This window comes from Tiliqua scincoides, chromosome 5 (assembly GCF_035046505.1).
Source record: "Tiliqua scincoides isolate rTilSci1 chromosome 5, rTilSci1.hap2, whole genome shotgun sequence".
NCBI classification, from domain to species: domain Eukaryota; kingdom Metazoa; phylum Chordata; class Lepidosauria; order Squamata; family Scincidae; genus Tiliqua; species Tiliqua scincoides.
In genome coordinates, this window is record NC_089825.1 from 136,611,407 (window position 1) to 136,633,189 (window position 21,783).

Consider the following 21,783-nt stretch of genomic DNA (forward strand, 5'->3'; position numbering starts at 1 on the left):
GGATTGGACAAGGTTAGCATAAAAAACAGAATCTTCCTTACATGAGCTCATCAAAGAGTTCCTGAGATGCAATTTCTTCAAAAGTCATTGTATCTGAAAATCTGTAGATCTGAGAGACAATACCAGCGATGATGAGGTCTCCTGCCCAATAATATTGGTGAGAAATGGAAAGAGGGTCACTGATGGGACATTTATCAACAGGAATGGTGATCCTCACATGAGGCATGAAAAGTGCCAAGACTACAAACACAAGCATCTCACAGGGAAATGTGTCTTTGAGACAATCTTCCATCATCTCCATGCTGACATTCTGGTGCTCCTGAGGTTCATATTGATCACAATCCTCTCTGCCAGTTCAGGTACCAGACTGTACCCTTTAAAGAATCACCTGTCTGGTGTACAGAGCCCTGACTCTCCAGCCCCTTCTCAGAATAATGCAGGAGATATTAATCACATCCTTTAGTGTTGTTTTGTGGTTTTGCAAGTGGCTGCTGATATTCCCCAAGGATGTGGAGAAGCAGAAGTAGTTAGGTTATTTTAACAATGAAAGGGTGACAATCACTTGCTCAGAGCTAATGTTTCTCTGGGACATTGCATCAGAAAACACGCTGATCACATCTTTTCAAACCTCTTCTGCTGACCTCCTTAGGGAAGAGCAAAAAGTGTGAAATGAAGTAAGGAGAATGGCATTTTAATTACAGGTTGAGTCTTGTTATTTCGAGGGCTTCAGAACTCACATGGATGGCAAAAATTGCATTGAAGCAAATCCATTTGAAAAACAATGTTCCTTGGCTAGGCGATTTAAAAACAGCCTTGCTGACCTTTGTGGTGTAAGAGTCATTAGGCAGACAATCCATCCATCAGTCTCTCTCCAGGTGCTTAGAAAGGCTTCACTTTGAGCCAGCGACCCCTCCCTTCAACCATAGCAAAGTGATTATCTTTATTTCACATGTTCAGGGGGAAGGGAGGGGTTGATTGCCTTGAAGTGAAGCTGTTCTAGGTGCCTGGAGAAAGATGAATAGTCAAGCGACTACCCCCTCTCACATTTATGAGGCTATTGTTAAACAACTCTTTTTCTTTAATTTAAAGGGTCCTTCTCATTGTGTTGAGATAAAACCATGGGTGAATAAACCATGGATATGCCTGTATCTTAAAGAAAAATGTCTGAAATTTTTTTGTAAAGGGAGCATAGTGTTTTGCTCAAGATTGAACCGGGAAACTTCCTCTGCAGGGAGTAATCAAGATTTTTGTACTATGTATTTTCAGCTTCATAGGTCTGCATTTTTGTTTCAAATGATTAGCTGGTGTGCTTCAAGGTGTCTGCTCCTCTGATGACCACATATGTGTGGGGAGAGGGGGCACATGCGCACATTCCCTTGAAAGAAAGAGCATGAATGACAGCCAGGACATGGTGGGAATGGCCAAGCTCAAACCTTTCTGCATCTCAATCAATAGATCGTGAATATGATTATTTTTTGCATTTGTAATATTTATATCCCATTCTTCCCATCCACCAGGGTGCCTAAAAACATATCTTTTTAAAAAACTTTAAATTTTAATCAGAATAAAAATACAATATCAAGGAGTTTAAAAAAGATTAAAAGAACCAACAACCTAAAACTAGAGGACAATCAGGAATTTCAGTGGAGCGTCAAAGGCATTCCCAATGAAAGAACAGAATTTTCTTCACCCAACTAAGAACAGGCAGTGACTTGGACAACCAGGCTAACCTCGGGAGTGAGTTTCACTGCCAACGGTGCTCCACGGAGAGGCTCTGGGCATGTCCCTGCGAGCTACACCTCTTTCAATGATAGCATGCCAAGCATGCTCCCAATTTCAGTACATGGGCAAGTTCATATGGTAGAATGAAGTCCATCAAATATTCAGGACCCCACTTTAACTACTAGGACAGGAAACCTAAATTGGATTTGGAAAGACAGTAGGAGCCAGAGAAGTGAATGAACATCAGCACAATGCAGTCAGAGCAATGGAGAATCTCAAGGGAGAATCTTGGCTGCTACATTATGCCCCACCAGCAGGTTCTGGATCATCTTCAGAGGCAGCCCCATGTAGAGTGTATTACAAGAAACCAAACTCAGTGTTGCTAAGCTGTCGATGACAGTAGCCAGATCTGGACTTTTTCGGAATGGACACAGTTGTTGCCCCAGCTAAAGCACAGGGAAAGCACACCTAACTACAGAGGCAACTTTTCAAGGGCTTCCAAAGCACAGACCAAATTTGCTGGCCCCACATGAACCCCCAAGCATTCTTTTACCGGGGGTAATGGGAGATGTATCAAATGCACTGATGGCATACGCAAAGTCTTGTTGATCTTGGGAAAGGACTTGCTCTATCAAGTCCTCAATGGATGACCAAGATGACCAAGATGAACTTTCCAAGTTAGAGTTGGAAAGGCTGATGTTAAACAGTTCTGAAAGATGTAATTATCTGCAGGTTTTTTTTGTTACCTGGACAACCTAGAAAATAGTTTTCTATTCATTTGAACAGATGCATGCCTTGCCTTTCTCTATATAACTTGAAGCTGCTCACAATAATAAAATAGAAGGAAACAGGGAGAAAATGAAATATATAAACAATATCAACATAAAACAAAACATGGTCCAATAAGGCAAGCTTGAAATGCATGAGCCCTCACTGAAATTCTGGAAGGGTTTGGCCCCACTGTACCTCCCATGAGAGGGAGTTCTGCAAGGAGGGGGCCACCACAGAGAAGGCCCACTCAGGCTTCACTGAAACCACACCGCAGACGGCAGTGAGATACACAAGGTCCCTTTTCCTCTTGGATCAACCTGTTATGCTGAGAAGCACTAGGAAATCTATTATGCAAGCTTTTGAAAGAAACGTCACTGTATCTTCTGTAACCCTCAGAAGATACTTGAAACTGGGGATATGTGGGGACATTCCCCAGCCTCAAGTTGTGAGGGGAGCTGGGCTTTCTGAGGACTGCAGAGGTCATACGCAACTGCTGGTGGCTGCTGCAGGCTTCAGAATGATCGAAAAGACCAAAAACCCAACATCCAGTTTTACGTTTTTACATTTAAAACATCACTTCCAATTTTATGTTAAATTTTTAAGTTTTATGTAAAAGTTTTGTGTTAAAACTGGAAGTTGTGATTTGGCCTTTTTCTGCAGCTGTGGCATGTAGCCTCTGAGGGCCTCAGAAGACTCTCCAGAGGTAAGGGGGCCCTCATTAATTCTATCCATGATTAAGTGAAACCGCAGCTATGCGATTCGCAGATATGAAGGCCACGTTTATTTGAGAAATATTATACGAGATGGCGTTGAGCCAGCGCCAACATAATAAGAGTGTTTTTAATACGTTATTCTCATAAGTTGCTCCCTTTTGTTCAGTTCAGGCCTCACCACAATAATGTAGCATTTGGGGAAAAAGATACAAAATAGTAGCCCAAAACTGGATACTAGGATAGAGAAGATCTCCACAGCCACCATGTACTTCCCCTTGGTGCTCAGGTAAGATGGAACAAAGGACAACCACACACTGCAAAAGACCAGCATGCTGAAGGTGATGAACTTGGCTTCGTTGAAACTGTCCGGCAACTTCCTGGCTAGAAAGGCCACAGAGAAGCTGACAAGGGAGAGGACACCCAAGTAGCCCAACACAGAGTAAAACATGAGAGGTGACCCTTCGTTACATTTCAGTACAATTTCTTCGACAAATGAGTGCATGTCCAAATCTGGGAATGGGGGAGAGGTTGCTAACCACACAGTACAAAGAGTGGCTTGAAGAAGGATGCAGGGAAGGACGATGAAGGTTGACAGTCCTTTCCCCACCCACGTCCTGATCCTGGATCCTGGCTTGGTGGCCACGAATGCCAAAACAACCGTGATGGTCTTGGCCAACACACAAGAAACAGCCACTGAGAAGATGATACCAAAAGTTGTTTGTTGGAAAAGGCATGATAACTTTTGTGGCTGGCCAATGAAGAGAAACACGGAAAGGAAGCAGAGCAGGAGGGAGGTGAGAAGAGTGTAAGTGAGTTTCCGGTTGTTGACTTTGACGATGGGAGTGTCCTGGTGCTTCATGAAGATCCCAAGCACCCAAGAAGTGATGAACGACAAGGAAAGAGCACAAGTAGACAAAGAGATCCCCAAAGGTTCTTCATAAGATAAGAAGATGATATGTTTTGGAAGACATGAATCCTGGTCCTTGTTGGGGTACTGATCTTCTGGACATTGAACACAGTCATCCATGTCTGCAAGAGAAGATTTTTTTTTAAATGTACACAAAACTGTACATAAAATACAAAATGTATGGGGAGGAATGGGTGGAGGTTAAGGGGCGTGACAGAGGTAGGAGGGGGTAGCTGCTGATGTGGGTGATATCAGCCAGATGCTGTGCCCTTCAGTATCAGCTTCTCGGTTCAGCTGCATTGGCGGGGTGGGGATATGACTGGGCTGTGAAACTGTATCATTGTCCCCAGTGAGTCTATTCAGATCTGTGCCAGCTCGTTCACAAGTCCAGTTGTCCAAAGGGGGCATGTCGAGGCCGGAAAGGAAGCAGAGGAGATAAGTGGTGCTGATCTCACTGATATCCTCCTCCTGCCCTCCCCCAACACATTTCCACCTGGCCCCGATCCCTACTTGATAACCCCCCTTCTGCCCATGGTCCATGTTTGCCCAAAACCTATCAGCGCCAGTGTTGGCTGGGTGCTATGTTGTTGCCACCCATTCATGCTGGTGGCCCCCTTTAATGTGCAACTTCTGCAGCAGTGAGCGCATGCTGGATTGCAGTACGTATAGCTCATACTGGGCATAATATCTTACCCAGCTGGTTTGAAATCTTTCCTTCTGGACACAGAAGACAATCGTAACAGCAAAATTGCTTCCCTTCTATTTTGGTCTTACTATAGACAGGAAGGCAGAGGTCGTTGCAAAGAGATAGGGGCTGGGCCTGTTCATAAAGGAAAAAGGAGAGGTTTAACTTCAGAAAAGGTGTTTTGGGAATTTGTAAGTAACAGCTAGGTTTGCAATAAACTGGGTTGCTGTGTTTATGTAAATGTAAACTGGGTTTATATATGTAGAGAGAGAGAGAGAGAGAGAGAGAGAGAGAGAGAGAGAGAGAGAGAGCGTGTTCTCATGAGTGGGCCAGCAACCTTCAACGAGTCAAAGGGTAGCCACCACAGAGGAGGAAGCTTCACATGTTTGAGATATTGAGGAGTCCTCGTTATCACTCAGCCCCTTAGACCACTTCCTGCGAGGACCTTCTCCCCAAACTAAATTCCTCCCACCCAGAGCTATCGTTATATGTGCCCACTATTAGCTATTAGCAACATGCAATTTACTTTATGGAACAGTCCCGTTGTGCAATCTGACCCACCTAACTGGTGTCCTCCATCACATTTATTTCAGGCAGAGCTTTGACAGCACCTGAATAACAGTGCACACTGGAAAACAAAACGGTCACACCATCAACAGTCCATTGGGCCTACCTGGTTAAACCAGTTGGGCCACACAATGTCATCCTCATGAATTTTGAGCACTTTCTCTGTGTTTGCTTGTGGTTCCATGGATCCAACGTTGACTCTCTGAAAGGACTGGTTTGGGAAGGTCACCCAGTTGAGAATATCAAAGCCAACAACTAGTTCTCCATGTTGGTCAAAGGACACTTTTTCCCCAACACTGTTGTTAAAGGAAATGCTTCTCAGAAAATCATGGAGCTTAGGAGAGAAAGGGAGAATAAATGCTGGCATTCATAGACATTCTTAACTATAAATATTACTAATAAACTGTAGCGTGGTGGCTGCTTTTAAATGCTTCATAGTGGCTAACTGCATCAAAACACGTGCAGTTATAATTAGCAGGCACAGAGCTAGAAAAAGACGTGCAAAGAACATTGTACCCTAGAAGGAAAATGAACGAAGAAACTGAGAGCAAAGCATGACACAGGACTAGTGACAGAACATGGAGGAACAGGCAAATCTCCTCTCTCAGTGGAACTGTCTAGGGACAACTTGCAACACTTTCTACACCTTCAATGAGTATGATTCACTACTGCACATGTGTCAACCCAACAACCCTCTTCCAACAGCAATGCATATATGTGTGACATACAAGGCAGGGAACACAAGAGCATTTGAAGTCCCCCCTAGGAGAAGGACAATGGTCCAGCTAGTCTGGCATCCTGTTTCTCACAGCGTCTAGCCCAAATCTTCGGAGCAATTAAAAAGTGACCCTAGGATGGGCAAAGATGAGCGTTCACAGAGTGTTCGAGGGGTGTGTAAGAGGAATCAGTGACGGTGCTGTATGAGCTTATCGTACATTTACTTACAGGTTTCCTTACACACATTAGTGGCACCAGGGCAGATTTACTCACCTTTCACTGAGGGAGAATGGCTGTGCTCTATGATGTCTCATTGGAACTTCAGTGGCACCAGACATCTCCTCCCCTTTCGCAGGCGTGTAACTGCTGTGCTCTATGGTGTGTCATGCATTGTGTTCTCTCTGGAACATGAGTTCCAGTGGCGCAGTAGGTCCATAGGCTTGGGCTGTTACTGTTACTTAAGCATGCATAGGATTGCAGCCTAACACCACAACCCTATGCATGTCTGCCCAAAAGTGGGTCCCATTACAATCAGTGTTATGTTACATTCAACAGCGAGCTGTGTGTGAATAAGATTGGAGACAGGCAGCTCAAACCTAGGCTGCCCTTCATAGGTAGTGTATCACAGCCCCAGTGCCGTGGGTGGGTGTTGAAAACATGTAAGACAAGTTTGTGCCTCCCAGAGAGGAAGCAGCCCTGGCGTGGAGGCCTGTATGGTCCCACTGACACTGCAGATTGACCACAGCCACTACTGGTGAGCAGATGAGAAGCACGTGGAGGCCTGTGAACGTTCTGCCGTTGTTTGCTTTGGGAACCTTATAGTAGTGGGGAAAGGGGAAATATTTGTGCCCTTTTCCCCACTAATATCAGGTTGCCAAAGCAGACAACGTTCACTTCTACTTAACAGAAATAAAATAAATATTTGACTCTTATTATGCTCTTCATGTGCAAAGTCCGTCAACTGGCAGCAAATGGGAAGACATAAACATCATGGAACCTGACGCCAATGTGGAGAGACAGCTCTTTGCACAGGGAAGGGCAATCAAATTGTGACCTTAGGCTCAGTTGTAGAAAAATGAAGACTGCTTTGGCATTTATCGGGTCAAGATATTACCTGCCACGGCTGGTGACTGGAAAATGTGCTTCTCCCATGACTCATCATTCTTCTGTGTTTGACTTGGGATGAGTACATGGAATGCAAAGCATGTGCCACAGTATAGGCAGCATTGTAGACACTGTAGCTGTGGCTAGTAATGCTTGTTTCAAACACAGACCCAGGCAGCGTCTCCAGCTCCTCCTCTCCAGTGCAGATCTCCCTGCCCTCCTTCTCTGCTACAGAGCTGGGGAATGCACAGGCAAAAGCCTCTTCCCAGAATTCCTTGATGAAGCCATCGTCTTTGTGCAGGGTGGGCTTTCTCTTCTGAAGGGACGTCTGGAATGCAGACACCTGCTTTGAGTGGATGGCAAAAGACAGCGCGCCATGGAGGAAGTGGATGTCCCAACTTCTTTGGAAGGGAAATGAAGTGAAGTCCATCTGGGCTGTCAGAAGCCAGACTTTAGACATCATTTGTCTATTCTCAAATTCAAGAATATGAGGCACCATTCTCAGTATCATCACGGTTTGAATTTCCCCATGTACAAGCACAATGTTGGCACTGCTCCCCCAAACAACTTTGAGGGTTTCAAAACCTTCTCCCACCATATCAGTGACTTGACTCACGCTTGTCAAAGCTGGGAATCGTTCTACGAAGTCAAAGCAAATGCCATGCTGGGAAAATATGGGAAGCACATCGTCGATGAATCTCTCTGTATTATCATCAATATAACGCACCCCAATCCATGTCCAGCTGAAATGAAGCAGTAACTGGAGAATCCCCCTATATTGCTGGTCCCCACTTGGAAACATTCGATGGAAAAAAGGAATTTGTGCTTCGTTACTCATCTCTGGAGCAGAGCCGTATATGAGCTGAAAACAATTGGAAAGAAGAATTAAGAAGATCTCTCGATAGATATTATGTTGTGAATAGCGTTCAAGCTCCATCACCTGTGAGTCTATCCAGCACACATGATGTTTCTGTCTCATGGAGAGTCATATCTCTCTCTCTCTCTCTCTCTCTCTCTCTCTCTCTCTCTCTCTCTCTCTCTCTCTCTGCTGTAAATGATGGCAATTTAAACTTGCTGTCCAATCCTATCCCCCACCATTGGCACTAATGCTCCAGTGCCAACAGAGTGTGTGCAGTATCCAGTGATAGGCAGTTGTATATTGCAGCCAGCAGAACCGGGGCTACCAAATCACCAATGGGTCTCTACCAGTCCAAGGAGAGAAAGGGGGCAGAGTGGAATGAGAAAGAAGAGGTGCCCCTCCCATCCTCACCAAAACTCCCCCTCCCCACCTAGGTCACCCATCTGCTGCCAACTGACCAACACATGTGAATGGTTTGCTAACCATTGACGCTTCCTGCACAAATCTTACCTGTGGCATCTTGTAAATACACAGGATGTTTGCCATGTGGAGACAGACATTAGAATTAGGTCCGCCAATGATAGCTGCCGGAAGATTCTCAGCATCACACTTGTAGTTAGGAGTAAATCTGCCCCTTCTGGAGAGAAGTTCCATTGAGGCATGAAAGGTCCACCTTGGACTGAAATGACTGTTATAGATATGGAAGCCAAGGGTGAGGTTGGGTAGGATGTGGGGATTTCCGTTGATCTCCTTTACTGCAAATTCCAAGGCTGGGATGTGCTGGTAGATCTGAGTCATCATCCTGCCATTAATGTAACAAACAGCATTATAGTGTTGATGTCTTTTTCTAAATTGAAACGGAATACAATCTGGACAATGATATTCTATTGCTAATGCTCCATCTGCCAGGGAAGAGAGAAGAGACATGGGTACGTCATCCTGGACACTCCACCTCTATGAACTCCAGCCCATCTCCTGGCTGCTCTATGGAAACTATGAGTTGAAGTGTTTACATATACATCGCTGCAATGTGCATTATCTTATTATTGCTATAACTTGACTTTAAGAAATTCATGTGATGCTTTAGAATGCTTTGACTTTTGCGGTTATATGGCCTCCTACCTCAATGCAGGCTCTAGTTTGTAGTATCTAACTGTCAAATCTTTGGACTGAAGCAAGGGGATAACAGTCCAAGGAAGGGTGTTCTTGGTGGTGGCCCCCCACAAATGCAGCATTCCCTGTAGGATGAATTACAATCAGCCCCATCACTGAAGACCTGCTGGCAGGGCTTGAAGATCTAATGATGTGATAGCATGGTCAGTTTCCATTACTCTTGGATATCCTTTGTAGGCATTTTTTAAAAAAAAATTATAGAGAATATCATTTCTGTCTACCCTTTCATATCAGGTGCAGAATATATTGAAAAAGCAAATAATTCACAATGTATTGTGCTATTGAGTAGAATGTAAAGAACATTCTGTACCTACAAATATCATTTTGATTGAATTCTTGAATGTAACAATTCCACTTTCGCCTGGGAGGATATTTTTAGATAGGATGAAAGAATGCTTTACTACAGACAGTTTGGGGGATCAGAATTCTACAAAATCATTAGTTTCCCAGGATCTGCTACACCATACACATAGAGACTTGAATCCTATGGAACACAGGAGAAAATAAGGTGCATTTTTTAATTATTCCATGGGCACTTCTTCAAGTGCGTGTGGTAGACAGTGTACACGAATTTGATGTGTGACAACTTGTTGATAAACTTGTTGCCCAAGTAAAATGCCAAGCCAGAATTTAATTTAATTAGGATTTATTTATTCAATAATCTTTCACTATTACTTCCGCTTGTGCAAGCCACCCTCCCTGAATGGAGTGATAACCTGAGATACAACCTTTATATACGGAAAAGAAAAAAAAAAACTGAAATCATATCCCAAATATCTAGTCTTGAAAGGGAAAAAAAATAGTGTCTGCATAGTCAAAACGATGTCAGCACCAGCAGTTGTACCAAATGCCCGGAAGCCAAGTAGAGAGACTTCATCCAATTGTTGTAATGGAATTCAATGGGCAAAATGTCACATTGTTTTGCATGTATACTGTATGTTCACAAAACATAGTTAACACTAATTGACACAAACTAAACCCGATCAGTGGAGAAATACATAGTTTCAAGAATTCTACATTCCACACATCTGAAATCCCAACCAATTTCAATTGATTGAAATGGACTGCAGGAGAATAATTTCATCACTGAGACATGACAAGGCTAACTTAAAAAAACAGAATCTCCCTTACATGAGCTCATCAAAGAGTTCCTGAGATGGAGTTTTTTCAAAAGTTATTGTGTTTGAAAATCTGTAGATCTGAGAGACAACAGCAGCAATGACGAGGTCTCCGGACCAATAATATTGGTGGAGAATGGGAAGAGGGTCACTGATGGGGCATTTACCAGCAGGAACACTGAGCCCCACCTGAGGCAGCAGAAATGCCAAGACTGCAAACATGAACATCTTACAGGAAAATGTGGCTTTGAGACACTATTTCCTCGGATTCCACACTGTCATCCAGAGGTGCCTCAGCTCTAGTGCCTCTTATGAATCACTATTCATTCAGCTGATTGAGATTTCAGGTACTTTAAAGAGTAATCTGTTGGATGGATAGGACTCTGCCTGTCTCTAGCATCATCTTGGAATGATCCAGGGGATATTGACAACATCCTTCTCTGTTGTTCTCTAATTGTGGGAGTGAATTTCCCTGAGGATGTGAAGAAGCAGAAGTAGTTAGCGTTAATTTAATAATGAAAGGGGTGATAATCACATTCTCAGAGCTGAATTTTCTTTGGGACATTGCATCAGAAAACATGCTGGTCAGGCCTTCACAAAAGTTTTCTGCTGACCTCCTTGGGGGGTGGGAGCAAAAATTGTGAAATAAACTAAGTAAGGAGAATGGCATTCAGAATAGTTTTTTGTTTGTTTTTTTTCCCTTATATACAGGTTGAGTCTTATTAGTTATGAGGGTTCTGTTTCCAGAACAGCTGTTAGCGCCAATCAGGTGCTAGCAGCCGATTGCCCCCTCCCCGCCTCCTGCTCCAGGGCTGAGGCTTGAGCCGCGATTGGGCGACACGTCTGGGGAGGCTGGACTTGAGCTCCAGCAAGGAGTGCGCGCTCTGGCTGGAGCTCAGTTTGCTCCCGGCTGGCAATGAGGATGGAAGGAGCAGCTGGGCGAGCGCATGGCCTCTCCCCATGGCCTCTCTCCCTCTCCTCGCCTAGGGAGTGTGGGTGGCCTCAAAGGCGGGGAGGAGCAGCACAGAAGCGGCTAGGGCGCTGGAGCAGCAACGGAGGCTCTTGGTTGAGGCTATAGTGCCCTGCCCCGCTGGCGTGGTGGTTCCTGCGACTGGCTTCTGAGAGAGTGGGAGTGAAGGAAGCACACCTCCTCCCCCATTTTGTGCTGGTGTAGCACTTGTATCCTCTGTGAATCTAGTACACGGGGGGGTGGTGGTTTTCACACGGTCTAGTGATGGGGAAAAAGAATCAAAAGGGGGGGAAAGCCCCCAGACGTCCTGCAACCCCTCCCCCTTCTTCTCCAGTCTCTTCCTCGGAGAAGGAGGAAGACTTTAGTGAGCTCAGGGCTATGTTGGCTCGCTTTGATGCCAGGGAGAAGGAGAAAGCCTTGAGAAGAGCGGGGAGGGGTGATGGTGGAGGGGTATCAGGTACGGCCACCCCACTGCGCAGATCGACCAGGAAAGGGCGTGGGGCCAGGCTTAGCGAGATCTTGTCTTCCAGGAGGCATGTGAGGGGCTCGGGAGACGAGAATGACCCAGAGCCTGCCACTCAAGTGGCCCACGCACCAGAGGTGGAGACTACGGGTGCCACGCAGGCTGCACAGAGAAGCGGGCAGCCAGCTGTTGGCACTTCAGGCGAGCAAGCACAGGATTTGGGCAGTAGTGTAGGTGCGGTATGGGACGAGAGGGAGGGCCTTGCTGTACCTTCAGCGGCCTTTAATTCCCTGTGGTTTCCTTGGTCTCAGTGGGGAACGGTTAACCCCTTTTATCCTTGGGGCCCTTATCAGCAGGGCATCCCAGGTGGTGGGGAGCAAGCTATGGTGGCTTCAGCCAGGCCTGGCACTCCCCCTCCGCCTGCCTGGGGGCCTGGCATGATTGGCGGGTCTGCTTTCCCCCCACTGGGGCAGCTAATGGGCCCCTTGGCCGCTCCCGGAGCACAGATTGGTGGCGGTATGGAGTCAGGGGAGCGCCCCCGGGGTGTCATATGGTGATATTGCACTCCCTCTGGGCGGGCATCTGGCTTTATCTATAAAAGAAAAAATTTGGAAAGGTGAGTATGTGGATATGTTTAGCCTTTTGCAGATCAAGCCTGAGCCTGTGCCAAAGGTGGGGGAGCCTGTCAGGGATCAGGAATCCATTAGGAGACAGAAAATCGATAGGAATTGGGCAAACTGGCTGAATGGCTTCATCATTTACGCCTCGGTTGTGTTGCAAATGTATCCCAACTGCGCCCAAGCCTTGTTCAAGTACTTGGACATAGTGCACAGGGCGTTTAGGGACTACATGGGCACAGCTTGGGTGCTGTATGACAACCATTTTAGTCTACGCACATCACATGACCCTGCGCTAGATTGGCGCGTTCCACAATGGGAATTGTGGACGCAGCTAGTTCTGCCGTCGAGGCCGGCGTGGGGTGACCGCTCGGATAGCGGTTACCTTATTGCCAGGAACAAACCTGAAGCTATCAAGGCACCTAGCGGTGCCCAGTGGGTTCAGAACCCCCGGACTTGCTTCGAGTATAACATGTCAGGAAAGTGCGGAAGAAACAACTGCACTTTCTTGCACGCCTGCGGCTTGTGCGGGGCAAAGCACCCCGTGTCCTCGTGCCCTAAATTGGGCGGACCAAGACAGGCCTCAGGGCAGCAGGCCGGCCAAGGCCACAGGGGCGGCGTGCCCTCCTTCCCTCCTTCCGATGGAAAGGGGGCCAACGCCGATTAAGGTGGCACAGTTGCATTCATGGTTGAAAGTTTATCCCGACAGAGTTGCTGCCGGTCATTTGGTGGAGGGGTTTTCGAAGGGTTTTCGGATTCTGGCGGCACCGCCCATTGAGCTTGTGCTGTCCGAGAATTTGCGTTCTGTTAAGGGGTTAGAGCATGTTGTTAGGAGGAAGATCGGCAAGGAGGTAGACCTCGGCAGGGTGGTGGGACTGTTCCCGACCCTGCCTATACCCAACTTGTGGGTCTCTCCTCTTGGGGTGGTCCCCAAGAAGGTTCCTGGGGAATTTTGGTTAATCCACCATCTATCGTTCCCGGAGGGTGAGTCCGTGAATGATGGTATCCCCAGCGAGTTATGCTCGGTCAGGTATACTTTGTTAGACCAGCCGGTTGGGCGGCTGCGGTCTTGTGGCGTGGGCGCCTTGATGGCAAAGGTGGACATTGAATCAGCCTTTAGCCTGCTGCCTGTCCACCCTGCCGATTTTTGCCGCCTAGGCTTCCGCTTTGAGGGCGCCTATTATGTGGATAGGGCGCTGCCGGTGGGCTGCGCGATATCCTGCGCCCATTTTGAATGTTTCAGTACCTTTCTAGAGTGGGCGGTCCAATTTCAGACTGGTCATGTGACCACTGTGCATTATCTTGATGACTTTTTATTTATGGGCCCTGCCGGTACTGGGACATGCGAAATGCTGCTCGCATCATTTGTGGAGTTGTGCGAGCAGTTGGGGGTTCCCCTGGCACAGGATAAGACTGAGGGCCCGGCAACTCGGTTAACTTACCTCGGCATTGAGTTGGACACCATCGCTCAGTGCAGTAGGCTCCCGGAGGCTAAGCTCGTCAGGTTGGCTGGCTTGCTTCGGCAAGCATCTAGGGCCAAGAAACTGACTCTCAGGGAGTTGCAGGTGCTTGTCGGGCACCTCAACTTCACCTGCTGGGTGCCACCACCCGGCAGGGCCTTCCTGAGGCATATGTGCGAGGCTATGGCTGGGTTGCGCAGGCCATCCCATCGCATAAGGGTCTCGTCAGCACTTCGGGAGGACATGACTGTGTGGCTCCGGTTCTTGGACCAGTTCAACGGGGTGTCCTTTTGGAGGACCAGGTGCTTGGTCAAAGCTGAGTTGCAGGTGCACTCCGATGCTGCAGGTGGACACGGGTTCAGAATTTATTTCAGGGACAGATGGTGCGCTGCCCATTGGCCAAGCACTTGGGTACAGGATGGCATCACTCGAGACCTAACATTTCTCGAGTTTTTTCCCATTTTAGTCGCTGTACACATCTGGGCAGACGAGTTTGCTAATACTTCGGTCCGCTTCTGGTGCGACAACCAGGCAGTGGTCAGGATTATTAATAGCCAAACTTCTAAGTCCCCCTAGGGTCATGCGCTTGGGGAGGGCGTTTGTCCTCCAGTGCTTGTCAATTAACATTATCTTTTCAGCTAGGCACGTACCCGGTGTACAGAACAGCGTTGCTGACGCTCTCTCTCCTCTCTTTTCGGGAGGAGCGTTTCAGGCAGCTGGCACCAGAGGCAAGGCTGGACCCAGAACCCATGCCCCTATGGCTGTGGAGTCTTGGCTCAGCGTCGCCCAGAACATGATCTGGGCCTCTTTAGCAGCCGCCACCAGGGTCAGTTATACAAGGAAGATTCAGGAGTTTGTGGTTTTCCGTAGGAGGCAGCGTCTTGAGGACGCCTGGCCTCTGCCTGTTCAGCACCTGATGAGGTTCAACATTGCCCTTCGGGATAGAGACCAGTCAGCGCGTTCGATCGCTGTCTACTTAGCTGCCCTCTCGTTCCAGTCATGGGCGCTGGGTTGGGTTGACAGTACTTCTGATTTTCGGGTCAGAAGAATGCTGGAGGGGTTGAGAAGGAGCTGCCCCAGACCCCCAGGTGCCCGTATGCCGGTCACTCCGGGTATGTTGCAGGACCTTTGTGCTGACTTCCGAGTACTCTGTGCTTCGCGTTATGAGGCGCAATTGTTTAAGGCTTGTTGCCTAGTTTTATTTTTTGGGGCCTTTCGCCCTAGCGAGGTCCTGTCTGTTTCCAAGTTTAACCCGGGGGACACATCCTTGCAGTGGGGAGATTGTCAGTTAGAAGTTAATCGTGTTTATTTTTAAGGCATTCTAAGACCAATCAATGACGTAAGGGCCAGTGGGTCCATCTGAAGAGGGCGACCAATGTCGAGATCTGCCCAGTGCAGGCATTGGTGGCCTACCACCGGGTGGCACCGCAGGGAACTGGACCCCTGTTTCGTCACCAGGACGCCTCTCCTTTGACACTTTACCAGTTCAGAGCTGTTTTCCATGCTGCTTTACACAGGCGTGGTGTGTCACCTGGCCAGTTTGGCCTGCACTCCTTACGGATCGGAGCCGCATCTACGGCAGCTAGGCTTGGCTTCCAGGCAGGAGCCATTCGAAAGATCGGTCGTTGGCATTCCGGTGCCTTCAAGTATTACGTGCGTTAGGCCCATCGTTAGGTGGGGCTGGATCAGCGGTTGGGGGGCGTGTTGACTGGCATCGCCAGCCTTGGTGTTTAGTGCGGGACTGCCCCGTGGGAGTCCCAGTTCTGTTGCCTGCGGGCATCTTGTGGGTTGTTGTTACAGTGGCTTATGTTCCCCCTTCTTGTTACAGGTCGGCGTTGGTCGGCTCCAGAGAGTGTCCTCATCTGCGGACACTCGATTATCTTTTGGGCCCAGAAGAGAGCGGTGGCAAGCAGCTTCGGCTCCCAGTTGGGACTGGGGGGTCTGGCCAGTGTCACCTGGGTTGCCAGAAGGGGCATGCGCTGGGGTCAGTTCATGCCCATGCTGCTGAATTATTTAGAATTGCATCCCCCTCCCCAGGTAATTGTGGTGCATCTAGGAGAGAATGATCTGAGCCAGAGGACATCGATGTCCTTGAGGCTCCAGGCACGTAGGGAGTTCTCGATTCTCCATAGCTGGTTCCCGGGGATGGCTATCCTTTGGTTGAATCTCCTCCCACGGCGGGTGTGGCGCGGAGCACGTAGCGTCCGCAGGATCGATGTTACTAGGAAATGAGTCAATGATTACCTGGGGAGGGTAGTGGTGGAGCAGGGCGGGGCGGTCATTCGGCACCCAGCTATTGGGTTCAAGGAGCCCGCCCTTTTCCACAGCGATGGGGTGCTTCTGTCACCAGTTGGGAATGATTTATTTTTGCATGATCTGCAGCAGGGCTTGAGAGAGTTTATCCTTGTGGGGAGTGGTGAGGACAAGCACTAGGCTGTCTCTCCCCTGTGGCATGGTACGTGCGGGGCTGGGTAGGCAGGTACTTGGCTCGGTGTCTATCCAAGGCAGCAGGGTGAGGGGTAAGTCTGAACCGCTCCCATGATGACTGACCAGCTCCAGGAGGCAGGCAGGTGAACCCCTTGCCTGGACTGACAGGATGGTGTGGCTCGGCCAACTAGCCTGAAGTCCAGCTGCCTTGCCCCCCTTTGGGGGGTGGCGGTGACAGACCTAAGTTGGCATCTGACGGCTGGGGCCTCGAGCCAGGTAGTACGCCCAATGAGAATGTAGGGGGAGGCAGACGGCTAGGACCGTTTCCCCCATATGGCCCTGCACGATTGATGTTCAGTGTTATTGCCCTGCTGCAGCTAAAGTTCAATAAGTGGCCCATTTTCATCCAAGCCGAAGTCTGGTGTCTTTATTGCGGGTGTGGGGGTTAACTATAAATTGTGCTTCCAGGAAATCGGAGAGGGAGAGGGAGACTTCTGCGGGGCCCTAGTGCCTCGAGACTGTGGCTTTTGCCCCGTCGGACCTTTTGGTAGGTTCGCAACTGGAAGGGAGGGGTCGTTTGCCTTGAAGTGAAGCTGTCTTAAGTGACTGGAGAGAGAATGATTGATGAATTGTCGACTGGATGCCCTCTCTCATATTATTGAGACTTTTGTTAAACAACTTTTTCCCTTTAATTTTAAGGGCACTTCTCATCTTGTTGAGATAAAAACACATGTGAAAAATCCGTGGATATTTAAGTTATACCAATATCTTAAAGAAAAATCTCTGAAAAGAATTTTTTTTAAAGGAGGATAGTGTTTTGCACAAGATTGAACCAGGAAACTTCCTTTCTAATTAAGATGTTTGTACTGTGTAATTTCAGCTTCATAGGTCTGCATTTTTGTTTCAAATGATTAGCTGGTGTGCTTCAAGGTGTCTGCTCCTCTGATGACCACATGTGTGTGGGGAGGGAGGGCACATGTAAACATTCCCTTGAAATAAAGAGCATGAATGACAGCCAGGACATGCTAGGAATGGCAAAATACAAATCTTTCAGCATCTAAGTCAATAGATCTTGAAGGTGATTATATTTTGCATTTGTAATATTTATATCCCATTCTTCCCATCCACCAGAGTGCCTAAAAACATATCTTTAAAAAATACTGGGCGGGAAAAAACTAAATATTTTAATAAGAATAAAAATACAAAATCAAGGAGTTTAAAAAAGATTAAAAGATCCAACACACTAAAACTAGAAGACAATCAGGAATTCCAGTGGAACATCAAAGGAATGCCTAATGAAAGAACAGAATTTTCTACACCCAACTAAAAGCAGGCAGTGACTTGGACAACCAGGCTAACCTCAGGAGTGAGTTTCACTGCCAACGGTGCTCCACGGAGGGGCTCTAGGCATGTCACTATGAGCTACACCTCTTTCAATGAAGGCATGCTAAATATACTCCCAAATGCAGTATGTGGGCAAGTTCATATGGTAGAAGGTAGTCCTTCAAATATTCAGGACCCCACATTAACAATTAGGACTAGAAACTTAAATTGGATCTGGAGAGATAGTGGGAGTCAGAGAAGTGAATAAACATCAGCATAATTCAGCCAGAGCAATGGAGAATCTCAAGGGAGAATCTTGGCTGCCACATTATACCCCACCCGCAGGTTCTGGATCATCTTCAAGGGCAGCCTCATGCAGATTCATTACAAGAATCCAAACTCAGTGTTGCTAAGCTGTCGATGACAGTAGCCAGATCTGGGCTTTTTAGGAATGGACACAGTTTTTGCCCCAGCTGAAACGCAGGGAAAGCACACCTATCTACAGAAGAAACTTTTCAAGGGCTTCCAAAGCAAGGTCCAATTTTTCTGGACCCACATGAACCCCCAAGCATTCTTTTACCAGGAGCATTGGGAGAAATATCAAATGCACATATAGCACATGCAAAGTCTTGTTGACCTTGGGAAAGAGCATGCTCTATCAAGTCCTTGATGGATGACCCAGAGAAATGGGAGCACATGCTACTGCCTGGTTTATATTCTGAATGTCACCTCTTGAAAAGTGACTGAGGACTGAAAGCTTGAGCTTTACGGAGACAAGAAAGGAAGAAATTTCACTATATTATTTGTCCAAAGTACCTTCTATGCAATGTTGTGTCATCATAAAGTGTTCTACTGCAAGTCTCTGGCAGAAATGACTCTGTCAACCAACACCCACAAGCAGTAGTGATGGAGGTACATTTCCTGATCACTCCAGAGAAGGTAGAGCTGGAAAGGCTGATGTGAAAAAATTCTGAAAGGTGGCAGCATTTGCAGATTTTTCTGTTACCTGGGAAAGTCTGTTACCTGGGAAACCTAGAAAATAGTATTTTATTCAATTTAACAGATGCATGCCCTTCCTTTCTCTATATAATTTGAAGCAGCTCACCATAATAAAACAGAAGGAAACAGGAAAAAAATGAAATATATACAACATATCCACATAAAACAAAACATTGTCCAATAAGGCAAGCTTGAAATGAATGTCATCAGCCCTCGCTGGAATTCTGCAAGGGACTGGCCCCATCGCACCTCCCATGAGAGGATGTTCTGCAAGGAAGGGGCCACCACAGAGAAGGCCCACTCAGGCTTCACTGAAACCACACCGCAGAAGGCAGCGAGATACACAAGGTCCCTTTTCCTCTTGGATCAACCTGAGAAGCACTAGGAAATCTATTATGCAAGCTTTTGAAAGAAACGTCACTGTATATTCTGTAACCCTCAGAAGATGCTTGAATCTGGGGATATGTGGGGACATCCCCCACCCTCAAGATGTGAGGGGAGCTGGGCTCCTCTCATCTATTTCTGAGGTCTGCAGATCTCAAGTGCAACTGCCCTTGGCTGCTGCAGGCCTCAGAATGATCGAAGAGGCCAAGAAAACCGACATCTAGTTATCCCCATACCCTCAAATAAAGAGACCAGACTTCGGCTTGGATGGAAATGGGCACTTTATTAAGTCTTAACTGCAGCAGGGCAATAACCACAACATCGAGCGTGCGGGGCAATACGGGGGAAATGGTCCTAGCCATCTGCCTCCCCCTGTGAACTCATTGGGCGTACTGCCTGGCTCGAGTAGACAAAGCCTCACTGGCCTGACAGTCCAGGCAAGGGGCTCGCCTGCCTGCCTCCTGGAGCCGGTCAGGCATCATGGGAGCGGTTCAGACTCACCCCTCCCCCTGCTGCCTTGGATGGACAGCGAGCCAGATACCTACCTACCCAGCCCCGCACATATCCTGCCACAGGGGAGGACAGCCTAGCGCTTGTCTTCCCCGCTCCCCACAAGGATAACTCCTTCAAGCCCTGCTGCAGATAATAAAAACAAGTCATTGCTGACTGGAGACAGATGCACCACATCTCTGTGAAATAGGACAGGCTGCCTAAACCTAATAGCAGGGTGTTGGCTTACCAAATGTGGCCCCCAAAAGCCATTTATCTGGCCATTATCAATGGGTTCTCCCAGCATGATAATTGGACTCTCTCATATCTTGAAAATGTGAACAAAATTTGCAGTTTTTCTCTTCTATCATTTGCAGCTAGGTTTCTATGTGAGAACAATGTGCTTATTTTGGGCCATCATCTGCTTAATGATGTCACTTCTGGTCATCAGCAGGCCCTCCGCAGGCACCATGAGTGATAACCTCGGCCCTCTGTATGAAACGAGTTTGACGTCCCTGTGATAGTGCATCTCCGAAAGATTTTGGTTATTGCAGAAAAGCAGAACTTTACATTTGAATTTTCATATATTTCTCTTTTCTAAAACTGACCATGCCACCCAGGTGCTCCTTGTGGGATTTTCTGTCTTTCTCATAAACATGTTTTCTTCTAGAATCCTTGGCCTTGAAGAAGTGATTACAGCCCTGTAGTTATCCCATAAACTATGATTATTACTCATTTGACCCCAAGTCCCAAGAGAAGTCCACTATCCACTTGCAAATTTGAAAGCCAGTTACATAGGGTGCTATCAATACGTATGGTGCCAGCTGGAGCTGGCATGATAAACAAGGTCTATCCATTTGATCACAGGCTCTTTACAATGGCAAGTTCGGGCACTGCAGTGGCTGCGTCGACCATTTAAAAAACGCAGTCCTATTCACAAACATACAACTGACAACCGGGAACTGGAACAATTGTTGCCAAAAATGAAGAGCTCCCTGCAAATGACACTGTTTCTGGTTTTGGTGTTCCTACCTCTCGCCTTGTGCAAGTTTCCCATAGCTAAGTGCACCCTGAGTAATCCTCTTCCTATTCTTCACCAATATCACCAGGCAGGAGACCTCACCATTGCTGGGATTCTCTCTCAGATCTACGTATTTTCAAACACAATAACCTTTGAAAAATGTCCATCTCAGGAACTGTTCGATCAGTTTGTGTAAGGAAGATTCTTCTGCAACCATATTATACAGTAGAACTACAGTGACATTGCCAGGCAAATTGCTCTGATAGATTGTATTCAGTTTAGATTTATTTTGAATGAAGTGCATGTTGACATATGTGTGCTAAGTAAACAGCACTGAGGATCTGTCTGGTGTTTGACCAAATCAGATAACCAGATTTGTAGACAAATACTTCTTCACAACACTTTGGGACTTTGACCAGTATCTTTGTTATAAATCAGCACCCTCCAAACCTCAGGATTCAAGTTTGGGAGAATCCTTCCCTCCTGTGACTGGTGCTTACCATCCAGCGTGCCATGGGACTTCATGTTCCCAGATCAGGACAATACGACACTCTAGGCAGTTGCATCCACCTGGAAATCCTGGTGCAATACCTGCTGGGGCATTGAACCATAGACATGACTGGTTAGATTGTTGCATCATCCCAATCTGGGGGCATGAAGTCCCGTGGCGCACTGGAATAGTAAGCACCAGTCGTGCCGGTGAAGGCACGCAGCAGTGTCCAATTTAGACACCACTGTTATAAACGTATATTTAACTCAAATGTAGTCATATTCTGAAGCTAATTAACCATGAAATAAATAATAATACAGGTATTTATATACCACCTTTCTTGGTCGTCAGATTTCTCCTCAGACTTTATTCAAGGTGGTTTACATAGCCAGGCTGTTCTAAATCCCCGTAGGGATTTTTGTAATTGAAGAAAGGTTCTATCTTTCAAGAGCCACAACATTTCAGATGGATCTTTCTGATCTGGTATCACATTCTGGCTTCCAGTTTCCTCCCATGAAGCTGACAAGCAGCTCTTTCATCTCTCACATGGGGGGCAGCCAAGACGCTTCTTCGCTCACACCAAAGAGCAGGTGGAATAACTCGGCTCGGCTTGTCAGCTGCTTCAAGGTCTCACCATTCACGGTGCCGGTGGCCTCGAACTGGCAACCTGCGGATGTTATCTTCAGGCAAATGGAGGCTCTACCCTCTAGACCAGACCTCCTGCCCTACATGAAGTGGCATGTAACTCTCTTTACAGGATACTGACTCAGAACTACCAGCACATACTGGCCTTGGTGTTTGGAG

General features: G+C 47.2%; 1 protein-coding gene across 1 annotated transcript; it reads right to left on the minus strand.

Annotated features, from left to right (window-relative positions):
- Positions 1-3,333: 3,333 nt before the first annotated feature.
- LOC136653771 (vomeronasal type-2 receptor 26-like) lies at positions 3,334-8,846 on the minus strand. The gene is made up of 5 exons (XM_066630649.1): positions 8,556-8,846; positions 7,197-8,048; positions 5,472-5,699; positions 4,807-4,933; positions 3,334-4,235 (listed from the first exon to the last, which is right to left on the minus strand). Exons 1-5 carry the CDS (start codon positions 8,844-8,846, stop codon positions 3,334-3,336), a joined length of 2,400 nt encoding a protein of 799 aa, XP_066486746.1.
- Positions 8,847-21,783: the final 12,937 nt, after the last annotated feature.

Coding starts and splice junctions, on each gene's coding strand:
- LOC136653771 (XM_066630649.1), bottom strand. CDS start 8,846: ATGATGACTCAGATCTACCAGCACATCCCAGCCTTGGAATTTGCAGTA. Junction 8,049..8,555: donor GTATTTACAAGATGCCACAG/GTAAGATTTGTG, acceptor AATTGTTTTCAG/CTCATATACGGCTCTGCTCC. Junction 4,934..5,471: donor GGCCCAACTGGTTTAACCAG/GTAGGCCCAATG, acceptor CTTTATGAACAG/GCCCAGCCCCTATCTCTTTG.